The sequence below is a fragment of the Ruditapes philippinarum genome, unplaced genomic scaffold, assembly GCF_026571515.1.
Source record: "Ruditapes philippinarum isolate M1 unplaced genomic scaffold, ASM2657151v2 ctg99_1_1_1_1, whole genome shotgun sequence".
Taxonomy (NCBI): domain Eukaryota; kingdom Metazoa; phylum Mollusca; class Bivalvia; order Venerida; family Veneridae; genus Ruditapes; species Ruditapes philippinarum.
Window position 1 is genome coordinate 118,648 of NW_026859045.1, and position 16,904 is coordinate 135,551.

Here is a 16,904-nt window from a genome sequence, read left to right on the forward strand (position 1 = left end):
TCGGAAATCAAAAACAAAACCGAAACTGATATTTCAGGGAATTTTACTTTACCATGAACAAATAACAAACAGTTATAAATAAAGTACAGGTAATTTACAGTCACCCGCATACTAGCTTATTGACGTGAATAGATAACTAAAAAATAGTGAATATTGTTTGTTACTAGATTAAAAAGATGGAGAATGCTATGGCTTTAGTAGAGTTTGACGAAAGTGAAGAAAATAACTTAATAGTATGTGAAGAAGCACTTCAGAAGATTCAGAATTTACCAACCAGTTATGGCATAACAGCGACGGCAATCGTTGGACCAGGGAGAATTGGGAAATCATCGCTCTTGAATTGGCTAGTTGGAAAAAGTAAGTGTATTATTTTAATAATTTACCAAGTTGGCCAATAGCTCAGTTGGTTAGACCACTTACTGTCACTCCTGAGGTTCTTTGGATTTTAAAGAAACACTATCAGTGTTTTCTTCCTACCTAGTGGTATACTGGTACGAAACCCAGGTAATCCTTGCATGTATCAGTGATATTCACATGTAAAAAAACCAAATAAGAGCTACGGACTGGTTCCCGGATTTAGAGCCCACTCATCATCTGTACTGATTAGGTCCTATTCCATTTAGATCTGGTCTGGGTGACTTTTGGAAAATATTAACTTTATAGCATGATCAATCTTAAAAAAAATGTGCCTATTCCAACTTTTAGAAGTTAATATGAAAGAGTATATTGAATGGTAAAAATTTTGCTAGGATTTAAATTGGTTTGCTAGTTTCAAACTGTAAAGTTTAAATATTAAGAATACGTTTTAGTTGTTTGCCTTTAATCACGCCCGTTTAACTCACAACGAGTGTAAAATGTCCATCGGTCAACTTCCGTTCCTCGTTGTGAGCACCCGTCTAGGACGTTTGACACGATAAACAAGGTTAGTTTTTCATAATTTTTGAAGATTACAGACATTTATGTAAAAATATCGGAATGCAGTTAGCTAGCGATGTGTTTTCCGAGTATACATATGTAAAGATATTCTCGATCAACTAGATCTTCTACTTGATCACTATACGATCGCTTCTTGACGTCTTATCTACTCGATCGCTACTCGAAAGTTTTTGACATGTCAAAAAAATTCGGGTAGGAAGGCCGATCCATGCCGACCAAGGTAGACCGCTCCGACCAACCACGATCACGCATGCAGACCAAGCAAGACCGGTACCCGATCGCTTGATCGTGCTTGATCGAGTTGATCTGATCGGCAGTGAGAACACAGCATAAAGAATGAGTTCAAAGCTCAGAGCTAAGCATTTTTTTAATAGTTTACCTTCATTTAGGCAATTCAGCCATATATAGGCCATCATCTCTATAGGAAAATAGGTATTCTGACTGCAAAAGAAATCAGTTCTTTTATTACACACCGGCCCCGAGGCGTGTGATATGGTATACATAAGATAAAAATATCATGGGAAAATTAGCCTCTGTGTTTGACGTCATAAGGCCAAAACAAAATGATCTTGAGGTTCTCGTAACATGTTGAAAAATAATAGGGTAGGTAGGTCGAAAAAATGTTGTTTTTTTAAATTAGAATAGCTGCCGGTTTCTTTTTGCCGCGCCGGTTTTTGGCAAATTCAACCCCTATTTTTACGCGTTTTAAAAAAATGAAAACTATCTTAAATTGTTATATTTACTAAAAGGTTAAATAGTTAATATGTTTTGTTTCTCTATCTTTACTACTTTTTTGTAAAAATGCATTTAAAAAATGCATTTGCCATGGCAAAGTGTGTTTTGCCATGGCATTATGGCATTTTGCCATGGCAAAAATATTTTGCCATGGCCAGATTTTTCCTACATTTGCCATGGCAAATTTGCCATGGCAATCTTTTTTTTTTAAAAATCACATAGCCTTCTAAAACTTATCCTATGACATGTTGTTGGGGCCATTGTTTTAGATTTATTATTAATCTTAATTGCCATGGCAAGGCCGTGGCAAAAGTTTACCATGGCAAAATTGCCATGGCAATTCCATGGCAAAAATTTGCCATGGAAATACCATGGCAAATTTCTGCCATGGCAAATTGCCATGGTATTTCCATGGCAATTTTTTGCCATGGTATATTTTTGCCATGGTAATTACCTAAAAGTTTGCCATGTCAAATCATTATGATATAATTGAAAATTTAATGTATAATCGTTATATTATATTGAAAATGGATAATGTTATATTGTTCTTAAAAGGCGGTTGAATATGCGCACATAAAAATCATATTTCTAGAAAATAATATAAAAGACCTTTCTTTTAAACTATGTTTATTTGCCATAATGTATAATATAAACAGAAAGAAAATAATTGGTTACTGTCACTTTTGTAAAAATTGTTTCCCCTTTTTAATGTTTATGACACACAATTTTTTGAAGTCCTTAAAAAATATGTTGCAATGTAAAATTGTTAACAGAAACATGTCCAACATCTTCATTTGGCTCAAAATTATTGCGCCAGTACCTTTATTCTATATATTTGGATTTAACATTCTGTTCCTGGCATAAATATTTTGATGATTCTTTGACACTGACAAAGTACTTTGGAATTTCCTTTGAAAACTGAGTGAAATGTATGCTGACAGGTGTTGGCACAATGATTTGGATCATAAAGAAATTATTTAATCTATTTTGTTTTATACGGGGAAGTCAAAGACCGGGCCCGGCTATAGACTACACGTAAATATTTAAAAGAAAATAAAATAAAAACAATTAAAAAATATATAGAATTCTATACCTATCAATGAAATTTTCAGTGTCAGTTCTAGTCGGGCGCCGCCATTTACAATATATGTCAATGATAATAGGCAGGGTATTCCGATAACGGAACAAATCTCAACTTTTCGGATTAGTAATAATCATCGAGTGTTCCGAGTCAAAACGGAAGAGGTGTATGTAATATCGAATGACACCTTTAAAACGGAAAGAATGAAAGGATTTGTTTAACGACTTCCCCGTTCATAGGCTTTGCCTAATTTCATATTAATTTATATGTAACTAATTTTATAAGGACTTTGAATTTATGAAAATGGGGAAATTATTCTCACAAAAGTGACAGTTACCAAATATTTTTCTTTCTGATTATGTTATTAGCCCAATCGGGCATTTTCACCAGTCTGTTAAAAGTAAAATGCAATTTGTGATAATGTGATAACAGAATCTTACCTTATTTAGCTGTATTAGCAGTAACCTTGACTTGTTCAATGTTTTATGATGTGAGCTGTATTCAAACCAATCTTTCGAATTACCTTTCATTGTTGATAGTAACGAAACATAAAATTGTACACATACGTGTAGATCAACATACTTTAAACAACTTATCACGTATTATACAGCTTCATGCTCGTTTAACTTTAATCCAAACGTGTTCTGTTTTTATCTCGCACATCCGGTTACTGTTCCTCAAACAGATGTCCTGACTTTAGCATGTAAGTCTGTGTGAATTGTTATTTATTGTATGTAATTACCCCAGACACTTTTATTGATTGATTTAAATAACTGTCAGCACTCTAATCCTTCTGAATTTTGCACAATTTACAATTATTTTTATTTAATTATCACGTTTCCTGCAAGGAAATAGCCGTTTTGTAGACATGCATTATGGGGGTGTTTATATGGTAACCGTTAGCAGCCGATATCGCTGTCGTCTACATGATGAACGCAATAAATTGCGAAATTCAATCTAATGGTACGGATTAGTACTGACCATTTATTTTTGGTAAATGACCAAATTGACCTGTTATTAACCATTTTTGTTGGTCAATTTTCTTGATTAAGTATATTAAAAGGACCAAAACTTGGTAATCTTGGTCAGAATCTTCTTAAAAATTGTACTGTTAGCCTGTTTTGCTTGTCATCAGGGGATAACAAGGAGAAAACTCATTACACTATTAATGTAAGCAATGCTTACTATTCTTAGAGGACTTTTATATAAATACAGATCTAAATTTTAAAATAGGTTAAGATTTAGAGCAAGCTTGTCAGAGCTCATTTATTAATAAGTAGCCTACACTTGTGAATTTCTACTAGAGGTCTGAAAGTTGATACATATATGCTATGTGACAGGATAACTTGCTGAAATTTATGATGCAGCTGTGTTCAAATCATTATTTATCAAACTAATTAACTGCTAAATAAAGCATTAATTGTGTGTTGAAGATATAAACCGGGAAAGAGTATTTTTTGACGAGCCGTCCCATCATGTATATAAACTGGAAAAGAGGATGTCAAGCAATCCCATCACGGTAATTAATAGAATACAATTGGAATATTAATATTTGGCGCAAATTTTCACAATAACATGTTATGTGCAACACCCAGACGCCTACCTCCAAGTTCATGGTCACGTAGAGGTCTGTTATAGGGAATATTTTGTGTCCGATCCATAACTTTTTTTTAAAGCTCGGCACAAATGTTCACAAAAGAAGGCGTTTTATGTGCAACATCCAGACTTGAACTTAATGTCTGCATGAATACAGTTCAGATTAATTTTTGTCATTATAATCAAAAATACTGGTACAATGTATTCCTGTTGACACATACACATATATATTTTGGACTGAATTCTACCCGTGGCACATCTAAGTACATATGTTTAGGAAAGTGTCCATATGACATTCCACTGTGACGGACAGACATGGGCAAATTTTAATGGCCTTTCCCACTAAATGGATACATAAAATAAGGGATGAAAACAATACAAAGGTTATAACTATTTATCACTTTTATTTATTTAATAAATTGACGGATTAAATTATTTCCTTCAATTATTAAGAACAAGAGATCATACAGTCAATTCTTTAACAGTAGATATATACATTAATAACAAGCTATATATTACATTAAGAAAATCATGATTTTAAACTCATAATATACAGTCTGATACAGATATAAAATTGTCTTATAAAAAGCATTGTCAAGCTTTATCTAAATCCAAAATAAGCAAGAAAATAATTATGGATCTATCTACAGCATGTGAATTTTTCCAGGAAAGTGTGAAGTAAGGAATTTCATCTAATCCATATAATTACAAATGTATAATGCAAGAGTCACAATCACATGTGGTCCTTCACATTAAATACCACTTCAGTGCAGTAAGATATTTATGATGGAAATGACATCTAATTTACTGAATGATTTAAAGGGACTCCACTGAGGTTTTTTGACATGATGGGACTGAAAATATTTTTTCCAGATAAATGTACCATTTGATGTAGGTTTAGACCACTAATCTTTGTGCAAAATTTCAGATCATCCGCGCACTTGATTTTTCAAGAACAATTATTCAAATTGTGAAAAAATGACTCAAAATGAAAAGCGTTTTAACGCCTTTCACTCATATTGGACTTAAAAAGCATAAAAATAAGATTTTCAATTTATGTCAAAGTAAATTTCTTAACTATCTTTGCATATATTTTTGTTTAAAGTGCCACAGGTCATTTATGTAAGAAATTCAAATGTTATGTTTTTCGGCTTTTAAACCTCAGTGGAGTCCCTTTAAGCATTGAACAAAGTGAAACCAAAGTACAATCATTTCTAGAAAACTACATTTTACTAACAATCACATGTGGTCCTGCACATGAAATACCAGTTCAGTTCACGTAAGACATTAATGATGGAAATGACATTACTGAATGATTTAAGCATTGAAAAAAATGTGTTAACAAAGTGATTCCAAAATACAATCATTTCTATCAAACTACATTTTACTTATGTATGAAATATTAGTAGCAGCTAAGCTAAAGAAAATCACTCCAGTCTTTTGACCAAAAACAATATAATTATATCCGGTCAGTTATTTTTTTCACCATTTTTCTTTTTTTCAGGAAGGGATGTCACTTTTAAGAAATGTCAAAACTATGCTATATCAGTGGTGTGGCATGTTATAGCTATGACAAAATAAATAAAATATCAGAAAACTGTCTTTCGTTTTCAGCAATTTTATCCCGTTTTGAAACGATCGAGATTAAAAATAATTTTGTTTTAAACAGCAACATTTTAAATTCAATTTGTTTATGGTTAAGATCATTTCCTTTTAAAGATAAAACAATGCTTATCTGGAGCTCTGATTTTGGAACCGCTATACTAAAAAAATAAATCAAACGTATCCTAATAATTATGATTTTCACATGTTGCAAACTTAATAATAGGTTCATCTTCGTCCATCAAAAAAAGTGTTGGAAAGGTGCAAAATTTTCAATTAAGATTCAATTTGACAATTTACAAAATCTTTAGATGACACTCAACTTGAATTTTGCAGTTTACAGATGTATACGAGTATTTACATTAAAAATTGGTCAAAGACCAAATCATGAGGCTGTGATATTACGATAAAAAATTTACCGTTGACCATTAATGTTGAAAATTTAACTAAGTGGATAAACACCAAGTGGATGAGCTACACACCTGAAATCGAATCCCATGGTATGAGACCATGTATCAAATCTGTATGCCAAATATATATACATTATACATTATTGTGGCATTGCAAAATTACAACAATAAGTATCAAAATCTGAAGAAAAGTACGCAAACAAGTTGAATTTGCCAAAAACCGGCGCGGCAAAAAGAAACCGGCAGCTATTTTAGTATTTTATTAAAACTTAATTGTATGTCAGATATATACACAATAGGATACTCCATTTTTGAAATAAAATGTTCTAGGTTCTAGGTGCGAAAATACACGGTGTCAGGTTACAGGAACAACAATATCATTTTGTCATTAGGTTATAAAAGTACGTGATGAAATAATTAAAAATGAAACAGAAATGCCTTTATTTAGACACATGACTAAAGTTCTCGCTAAAAAAAATAACATCCACTGAAAATGCGTTATCTACACCACGTGGTTAACACAGCATCGGGGTTGCCTAAAATACGAAAGTGACTTTTTTGACGAAAGTGAGCGAAAGTGACATTAAAAATATGAATCATAGTGTTTTAATAGAATTTTACAATTAAACTGCAGTTTGCAGACGAATAATATTAGAAACGAATTGTATTTATTATCAAACATAATCATAATATTTATTTAATCGCAATTTATTTGCATAATTCCCATACACATGTTCTGAGATATTCCTTTCTCTCACAATGAAAATACGAAAGATATAAAAAAAAGCGTTTAAATTGGAATTAATGCTAATATTTCAGTTTGTAGACTTATATTATCAGAAATTAATAATATTAATTGTCAAAAATAATCAATATGATGATTTATACCCCTTTTATTTGCCTGATTTTTATATTCAAGTTCAGAAATCTTCCTTTCGCTTTGACTGAAAAGTACTAATTTAAAAGTGAATTGTAAAATATTAAATATAGTATTTAAATTGAAATTCATAATTATTTATAATTTTGCAGTTTTTAGACGTATTTTTCATAAATGATTGATATTTTTCCTCAAAATAATGATTATGATGATTTGATATCACTTTATTTGCATAATTTTTAAAATGTATACAAGTTCAGAGATCTTCCTTTTGCTCACACAGAACAATACGGAAGTGATTTATTTGTGTGAGCGAGACGAAACGAAAGTAAAAATATTAAATGTAGCGTTTAAATTGAATTTGAAGTTTCTAGACGTATATTATGAAATAAATTTCTTTTGGTTGATTTATGTTTAATCATTAAGATGATTTAATCTTCATTTATTTGCATAATGTTTATACATTAGCTGAGACATCTATCTTCCTTTCGCTCATTGTGAACCTGACGAAAGTGACTTATTGAATATCAAATACAGTAAACTTCACTTATAGCGAACACGGTTATAGCGAACTTCCGGTTATAGGGAACAATTTATTTTGGCCCGAATTTTGCCCTTCTTTTTTAATATAAAAATATATGGTTATAGCGAACACGGTTATAAGAAATTATCGCTTATAAGGAACTCATTTCTAAGTCCCAATTTAGTTAATACTACAGAAAATTACACTTTTATAACGAACTCCAAAATATTGGCTATTCGTAAATAGATCCCGCATTTTCAACTTTCGTTTTCATTCGCACGGATGAAAACTCGGGCGAATGTATGTACTTCAATACATCTATTCAAATGAATTTGTATAGTTTTCTATTTAGAATATGTTTAGCATGAGCTCTTTAAATTTCACCAAGATAAAACGGTTATTTATTTATTTTCTTCAATAGTTTTGCTCGAGTAAAATAATTAAAATAATTTATAATCGGTTTTCAACATAATCATGCATGCTTGCAAGCATGATCCATTGCAAACTGCAAAGTACGCTTGATTTAACTGAAAAGAAATTATATCCTACATTAGTAAAAGTCACCCTTAAATTATAATAGAAGATATTCAATATTAAAGGAAGGAAAAATCGAAAATCTTGTTTATTCGAAAACGAAAAGAGTTTAGAATCAAAATATAATAATTATATTTTATGTGAAATTGAGATAGGGAGTAAAACTAAAACTGAAATAACAATGATTTCAAATTCCAAAAAGTACGCTCTCGGGTATTGTGTCTAAAATATAAATAAATGACAACATTTCTATTTCTTAATCAAATGGCGGACAATGGTAAACAATCAGTTCGTTATATGTAAATCTATTCGCTATAAAACTCCTGATACAAGGAACTAATTCTCTATATGCTTACAAGGAACTCCGGATATAAGGTCGGACCATTTTTTTTTAAGTTCATTTATGGTTCTGGTACAGGAACTCTGGCTGTTAACACTGAATTGACAGAAAAAAATATTTAAGATAACAATAGACAATGTTGAATGCAGGCCTCATTTTTTTTCGTCCTGGAATTTTTGTAATGATGTTTAGTACTTTTACATTTGTATAATTATATGACCTTTAACCTAATCACTTATTTCCATAAATTTCAACTACACATTGTACCTGTAGAAATTACTAGAATGTAACATTCTGTGGACTTTTACTACAGTATCTTAACATTGACATTCAATAGTCGTAGTTTCCTTGCTAAATTTCAATTTAATTAGACTTCCAAAAAAATTGAAACACAATGTTCTATACATGTCCGGTAAATTGAGTTGTCTACACAATTTTTTTCATCTTTTAATGCCCTAATTTAAAGACACATGTCTATGGTCAAATGTTTGATTTTATGTTTGATAAAGGAATGTTTACTTATATTAAGAACCCACATATATTTGGGTAAAATTTCTTTCTTTTTTATTATTTTGAATAAAAGTTACAGCGAAAAAACATCATATTTTGTCCGGTAATATGTAGGATCCCAGTATATGTAACGTTTTATAGATTATAAGTAACTGTAAGTCCTTCCCAGTACCAGAGTCTTTCTATTTGAAGGACGCTGCCTGTACAAAGCACATAATTAAAGAAATAAAGATGTTTGACACTCATACGATTTTATTTTTTATTATTTCATCCTATATTTTTTTCCGTATTCTTTAATTAAAAATGGGCCAAATATATCCCGGAACAACCAATATTCAATCAGTTAAGTTGTTTTTAGCCAATAATAAATGGAAGGGGAAATTATATGCTTTAAATTCATATTAGATATTAATGCATCTATCAACATTTATTCATTTTATGGTTGGTACATTTCCAATATGTCTTAATCTTTCTTAGAAAAACAATAAAAACAATATGACCCACTCAGGTCACTCCCAGGGAGTGAGTGATATTTTAACCTAAATTCATACAGCAGGGTAATCACCACTAAAGAATTTGTGCAAGATGGGCTACTAAAAATTGTAGAAAATTTCATAACAGTCTTTTCAATGATTTTCAACAGTTTTTACAGGATTTTAAAAAACTTACACTAAATGTTATAACATATGTACAGTACAATATACGTGTTGAGTTGGTATAGGGCCGAGCTGACTCGGTGGCCGAGTACGTTTAAGGGCCGCCCGAGCTGACCCGGATTCGTTTCGGGATAGATCAATATAGAATCTACCAGACCTTACAGACTTGTTATAGTTTATGTCGATCAAGCCTTGTGCTTTGCCAAGAAGCACAAATATCAAGCGACGTTATATTTAAAAAAATTTAGGACGAGGCCAAATATAGATCTAGGCTCTGCTTACTTTACTTTCGACGGACCTACATCGTAACATGATAATTTACCTCTCCAAAATATCCTGCCAACAAGCCTCCTTAACTTGGGCCGTCACTTTAATAGAAAATCTACTTTCTATTTCGCTGTGGTTATTGATGTAACCAGTCAACAACGCCTCCACCTCCCCCTTTGTCCAGTTTTCCTTCCGTTTTTTGTCCGGGTTTTTCTCCATGTTTTGACGTTTTGACAGACGACTTGTCAACATCCGGGAGCGCTTTTTTACCTCCTATTGAAAAGTCGGTTAACGTAAATTTTCAGTGTCGTAAAATTACGCTACGTTCTGTTTAGTGAAACGCAACTAACGTAAATTTACGTTTTGCGTAAGTCCAAATTTACGTAAATAGATACGCAAAACTTACGTTATGTTAGTGAAACGCTCGCCAGATACTGAAGAAGTAAACGACACGTACAAAACCTGTTTTATTTTGGGTACATGTACAAGTCAAATGCCGTAAATCTTAAGAACACGGTTATTCTTCTCATTTACTTACATGCAAAGAAAATTTTTAAATTATTGAATGCTGCATGCTGCTCGTAAATCTATTTCACTTCGAATGGTATTGTACAGCTCATTAGATGTCGAGAGTAATTAATTCTTTTGTAGACGAAACAAATTAATTATGAAACTGATGACTTATACATCACAATCCTTTTGGTGAATTAATATATTAATTTCATGAATTATTTTATATTTATCACTAGCATTGTATCATCCGTTATGTAATCACTTAAAACTTTAAACGCATTTTTGAATCAAGGAAAGCTTTTCTTGATTAAATGATATTGTTAGAGAGTACGTTAAAGTTTTTATTTTTATGTCAATTAAGGAAGATTGTGATGCCTTGTTTACCATTATATACTACATTAGATATGCATATTCCCGTCTTATGAGTCACACAATGATTTGAAGTAGTTCAAATACAGTGTAAATTATAAATATTAATGTATCTTAATGATGAAGATCATTATGTCACACTGACCGGAAATGGTAAACCCATTTTGTGGATAATAACGAGAACGCTTTGGCCTAAGAGCATAAAAGTTCATGGGAGGTTGATCATAATTGGCAGTTGCCACCTATTGATTTTGGGTTCAGTTGGTCGATAATCAAGGTCATAGTGACCGAAAATGCTCAACTTTCCGAAGGATAACTTGAGTACGCTTTGGCCTAGGATCATGAAAGTTGATATGGCGGGTGATAACCTCTGGCAGATGACCCCTATTCATTTTAAGGTCATTACGTAGTCACAGTGACCCGAAATAATAAAACCATTTCCGGATCACGAAATTTGATAGAGAAATTGTTCATCATTGGCAAAAGACCCCTATTATTTTGAAGTCAGTGGTCAAAGATAAAGGTCACAGCTAGTGACCCAAAATGCTAAAACATTGCTTAATAAATATAATTATTTGATCATCACTGGTATATGACCAATATTGATTTTGAGATTAGTGGGTCAAGGTCAAGTGGCCCAAAATGGTAAAACCACTTTGCATGATAGCTTCAGCATATTTTGTCCTATGACCACGGGGAACTTAATCACAAGAACTCCGGGACATTTGACAAATCGGGTAGAAATTTGTTAGACGGGGCTTTATGTTTGCAATTTTGAATTATAATTAGGTAATTATGTATGGCAAAGATGAAGACTTGAAATAAACAGGTCAATAATTGCGAATTGGCAAATAAGTTGGAAATTTTACTCAAAACTGCCAGATTTTAAGCAAGAGGCGATGAAAAATTGACTATGAATCAGTTTTTGACACATAATACTATATGTATGGAAAGCTTAATCATTAAGGTTTAATTTAGCACCTAAAACTCACTTTTTAAAGATGAAAATTACCATTTTTGACGAGTGTTTTTGCAGTATATACAATAGTTTTCCGACGAACTCCGTGACAGTTATCACAAAAACTCCTTGACAAGTTATCAGAAGAACTCCATCCCACGTGTAACACTTCCTCCATAAAGTTGGTTTATACAGAATTTATTTTAGTTAGATTGCGTAGGATGCTATAAGCTTATAGACAGACTTTCGAGTCCGTTCCTGGAACCAACCAGTACTGAGCAATGAGTGTAAAGTTTCTTGCTCAAGGACTTGTCCCTAATAAGGTTTGAACCAATGCGGCTAGCGATCATTAGATTACTAGTCCGACACATTGAAGCTGGTAGGGAAGTTGATCGTCATTCACAGATGACCCCTATTGATTTTTAGATCAGTAGGTCAAATGTCACTAAGTGACGGAATGTATAAAGGGGGTATTTCATGTTCTACAAACTTTTGTTCATAATAAACACACAGTGCAGTTTTCATGTACGATCGCCACAACACGTAACAATGCAAAATCAAAGGAAGTTACAATTCCTTTTTTCCTGCATTAGATATGACCCGTCCTTACTTTTTATACTGAATACACAAGTTGTGTAACTTCAATTACTGACTTTAACAAAAATTCTACTGCCGGCGTATAAATATTTAACTTGTTAACACTTAATTTTAGAAATAATTATAACACAAACCGTGCATATTAAGCAAACATTTATCACTTGAATTTTTTACCAGCTGCACTGTTAATCAATTATATATGCTTAGTGCATATTGGCGCAGATATATAGCGTTCGTTTCGTAAATATTCGGATCCCGGAAAAGACGTTTTATTTAGTCGGTTTGCTTCGTTACATTTCATTTTAATTAATGTTATATTTTATTAACATAAAGCTACTTGAGAACATGAAGTTTTACACCGATTTGTATAATGCATAATTCGATCAGCTTAAGGAGATAAATGACTGATCATTAGCAATTAAAGAAATATATGTGTTACAAATGTGCTAAAATGGTTGATTTGACATTTTTTATTTAAGAAATATTCTAACATGACCCGCATTTTTCCATAGTGAACAAAGAAGGATATTATGTAATAAAATCACTGTTGACGTTCTTTATTTAAGCATGTGACGTAAACATTAGACAGGTGACGTAAACATGTGACGCGATGAAAATAAGTACGGAATCAAATTAGGGCCAATTTAGCTTTATATCAAGTACGACAGCTTTTATTTGTTGATATCGTTTTAGAATCGACATACTATATCAAAATCTATGATCTTTAAATTTTAAATTCTCGACTTTTCGCTTGGCAGGTCGCGGGGCAATAACACGCAAATTAGCGGCGGCATGGGGCGAAATTTTATTAATTAAACTTCGCCCCGCGCCTCCGCTTATTATCGTGTTTTCGCTCCTTGCCCCGCCGTCTTATTTCTTAAAACTGTATTGGGATATATTATTTATAATATATATACATTTGCCTTGATGATCATAAAGGAACCCAGCTTGCAAATAATTAAATAAGGTTACTCATGGACTGTGTTTTTTGTATTATTTATATGTTACTTATTCCAGCACTTATATTTCCTTTCTTGTACTAGTATATATATATATATATATATATATATATATATATATATATATATATATATATATATATATATATATATATATATATATATATATATATATATATAACCGTAAACAAATCGCGAACTCTTAAAACCATTTAACGTCCGTTATAAATAATAATATTTCGCCTTACAAGACAGTCATGTTACTTTAAGTTCTATGTTCAGGGCACTAGAATGTTGTTTTCACAATCAATGCCCTAAGAAAATGAGCCATTTTACTCCAGATACTTCAATGTGTCATTCATTGTTGCTTATAAAAGAAAAATAAAATATTTGTGTCGCATAAAATGAAGGAAAGTTGTCCCTGTTTATGAATACTAACTATCAATGTCATATATTTTCTTTATTTTTCGATCATTCTTATGTCGGTCTGGCAAAATACCTTAATACACTTTTCTTTGCGCATATAAATTGTAAGTTAAAAACAAGAGCTGTCACAAGACACAGGGAAGCTCGCACGCAGTCTATGAAAGAAAATCAATTATGATATAAATTTCTCTGTGTATCAGTATCGAGAGATACATGTAGCACTTAAATGTTCTATATTTTTGCACAACATAATATGCATATGACCTTGCCAATAAATGTTTAGCAAAAATTTCTATGCTTTTATGAAAAAGACAGCAATTGGAAATCTGAAGTCAATCCCTTCAAAAACAAAAATGATAAGAGCAAAAAGAATTTGAAGAGGAAATAGCTATTGAAATAAGATGCTAGATTCATGAACATTGTCATTCATGATGTGAGTAATGACAACAGAACATTTAATTATCTTAAGTCTAGGGAAGATACCATTTATAATAACAGAGATAATACTAAAAATACAATTGAATTCTAATTTCACAAAACGGACTGGAGATATTTCTGGGAATACAGGAACTTGCGTTTTATAACTCTTATCCATATAACAAGAAGTTCAAGTAAAAGGTAACATTTGTCAATATAAATTCCAAGCTCAAAGGGGAATTATTCTGGAAATAGTAACGCTAGAGTTACGAACCTTGTCACACAACATGTGGGTAATGATAAGAAATATATATTAGAAGTTTGAGGTAGATATTTTAAATCAATAAAATAAGTTTAAGGGAGTTCAATCTGAAAATAGTCATTCAATAGTTATGACCTTTGTCACATAAGATGTGGTTGATGATAAGGAATATGAATTTGAAGTTTGAAGTAGATACCTTTTAAACTAAAGAAGTTATAGTAAAAAATAACATTTTTCAAGTAAAAAGATCTGCGAGATAATTCTTGAAATATTGGTGCGAGAGTTATTAACCTTTTTACATAAGATGTGGTTGATTCGATTAGAGTAGCTATCCCTAAGAGTTTGAAACAGTTCCGTCTAAAAGTAGTGAAAAAATTCGGTCGAATCGTTGCATGGTCGCCCAAACACACGCACGGACAAGTGGCAATACCATATTTCTCATCTGAGATAATTATATTGACAGTGTTTCTTTGGAAGAGTTCAGTAAGGGCTTTATAGTTTGGGTTGGGGCGGGGGTCATTATTATACAGGGGGTCACTATTCTATGCGAGGGTCATTTTTCCACGTGTAGGGAAGTCATAATATTACGACTCAAAGGTCAAAATATTATGACCGTGTGTCATTATTTTATATAAAATATTGACAAGGGGGTAATTATTTTATGGGTCAGTTTACAACGTTACACCGGCCTTAACTTCATTTGAGGCGGTCAAATCGACCGCTAGCCGCCTCCTAATGAAAGCGCTTATTAATGTTACAAATGGTCGCTCCCTAAAATTGTAAAACACTTTCATTAAAACGATAATTTATTTAAACAATTGAAACATTTTTCTTTTGCGTGTGTTCTAGCTTTTCAAGGCAGTGTATATAGCTTTGCGTGCGTTCTGCGTATTTTGTTTTTGAAGCGTGCGTGTAACGTTACATGGTTACGCGTGTACATGTAATGTGCCTGCGTTTGTTTTTTGTTGTTCTCTCTTTTAGAGCGTGCGTTTTGCGTAAAATCGAAAGATTCTTCCTTCTGTATATATTGCAATGACACAGTAGGAAGAATAGAAACGTATAAGTTCTATACTTGAGTATGCGCCGTTACAAAAAAAAAAAAAAAAAAAAAAAAAAAAAAAACAAGTTTGCATTTGAGAAAAATGCTATGCCACCGCATTAATACAACTCTAAATAGTAGTTTAGGAACAGATTTTTGTTTCTATACAATTGAAGATTGTCATAATACATAGATCCCTGACCTATCTAATTCTTATTATCAAATTAGTGGTTAAATATATTATTAACTCAATAAAAGATCAGAGTAGGAATATATCAATGCACTTGAGTCCAGTGAATTTGGTGGTGAAGATCATATTTCACACAGCCTAAATTTCATGACTACATCAAAGGACAACACAGTAAGACACTTTGTCATCTAGGTCAGCTGATATGAAAGTGCACTTTACATCTTAATCTGTGCACATGGTTCAAATTTCAAAGCTGTACATCAAAGGACAAGAAAGTCACATCAACAAAATCTAGGTCACCTGATATCAAAGTTCAAGTTTACAACTAAAACTGTGCACATGGTCAAAATTTCATTGCTGTACATCAAAGGACAAGAAAGTAGGTCCCTGTCCCACTGGGCAAGGCAAAATTTTGACCCAAGGGTTTAATTCAAAACAATCTTGATACAGGTCCACCAAACAACATTTCAAGTCAAATATCTAAGCTGTAGCTTTCTCCCATTCAGAAAACATTTGTTTTATTTTCTGTTTTTACTATGCGTACATAAATTAATTAGAATCACTGCCCACGGGCAGGGCCAATTTTGACACCAGGAGAAAAATTTGAACAACTTTGGCAGAGGACCTATAGATGATATTATATAGCAAACATCAAAGCTCTATGCCTTGTACCTTCAGACAAAAATTTTTTTTTTTGCTATATGAACATAATGAATATCAATGACCCTCGGGGCGGAACCAATTTTGACCCCAGGGCTATAATTTGAACAATCTTGGTAGACATTCACTTCGCAAAGTCTCATGCCATATATTTAACCTCTAGCCTTTGTCAATTCAGAGAAGAAGATTTTTCAAGTTTTTACTTTATACACATAAAGAAAACTATCGCCCCTGGGGCAGGGCAATTTTAACACTAGGGGCATAATTACTTTAGTAGAGGACCCATAGATGATATTATATACCAAATATCAAAGCCTTTTACCTTCAGACCAGAAGATCTTTTAATTTTTTACTATATGTACATAGTGAAAATCAATGACCCCTGGGGGTGGGGCCAATTTTGACCCCAGGGCTATAATTTGTACAATCTTGCTAGAGGTTCACTAC

At 32.2% G+C, this 16,904-nt stretch overlaps 1 protein-coding gene across 1 annotated transcript in view; it reads left to right on the plus strand.

The window, feature by feature from the left end:
- The first annotated feature begins 84 nt into the window (after positions 1–84).
- Positions 85–16,904, plus strand: part of LOC132754992 (uncharacterized) — a 56,653-nt gene continuing 39,833 nt past the window's right edge. Inside the window, exon 1 of the mRNA XM_060745768.1 lies at positions 85–357. Within this exon, the coding sequence (XP_060601751.1) occupies positions 177–357 (181 nt within the window). The 5' untranslated portion in view covers positions 85–176. The remainder of the gene's footprint in view (positions 358–16,904) is intronic.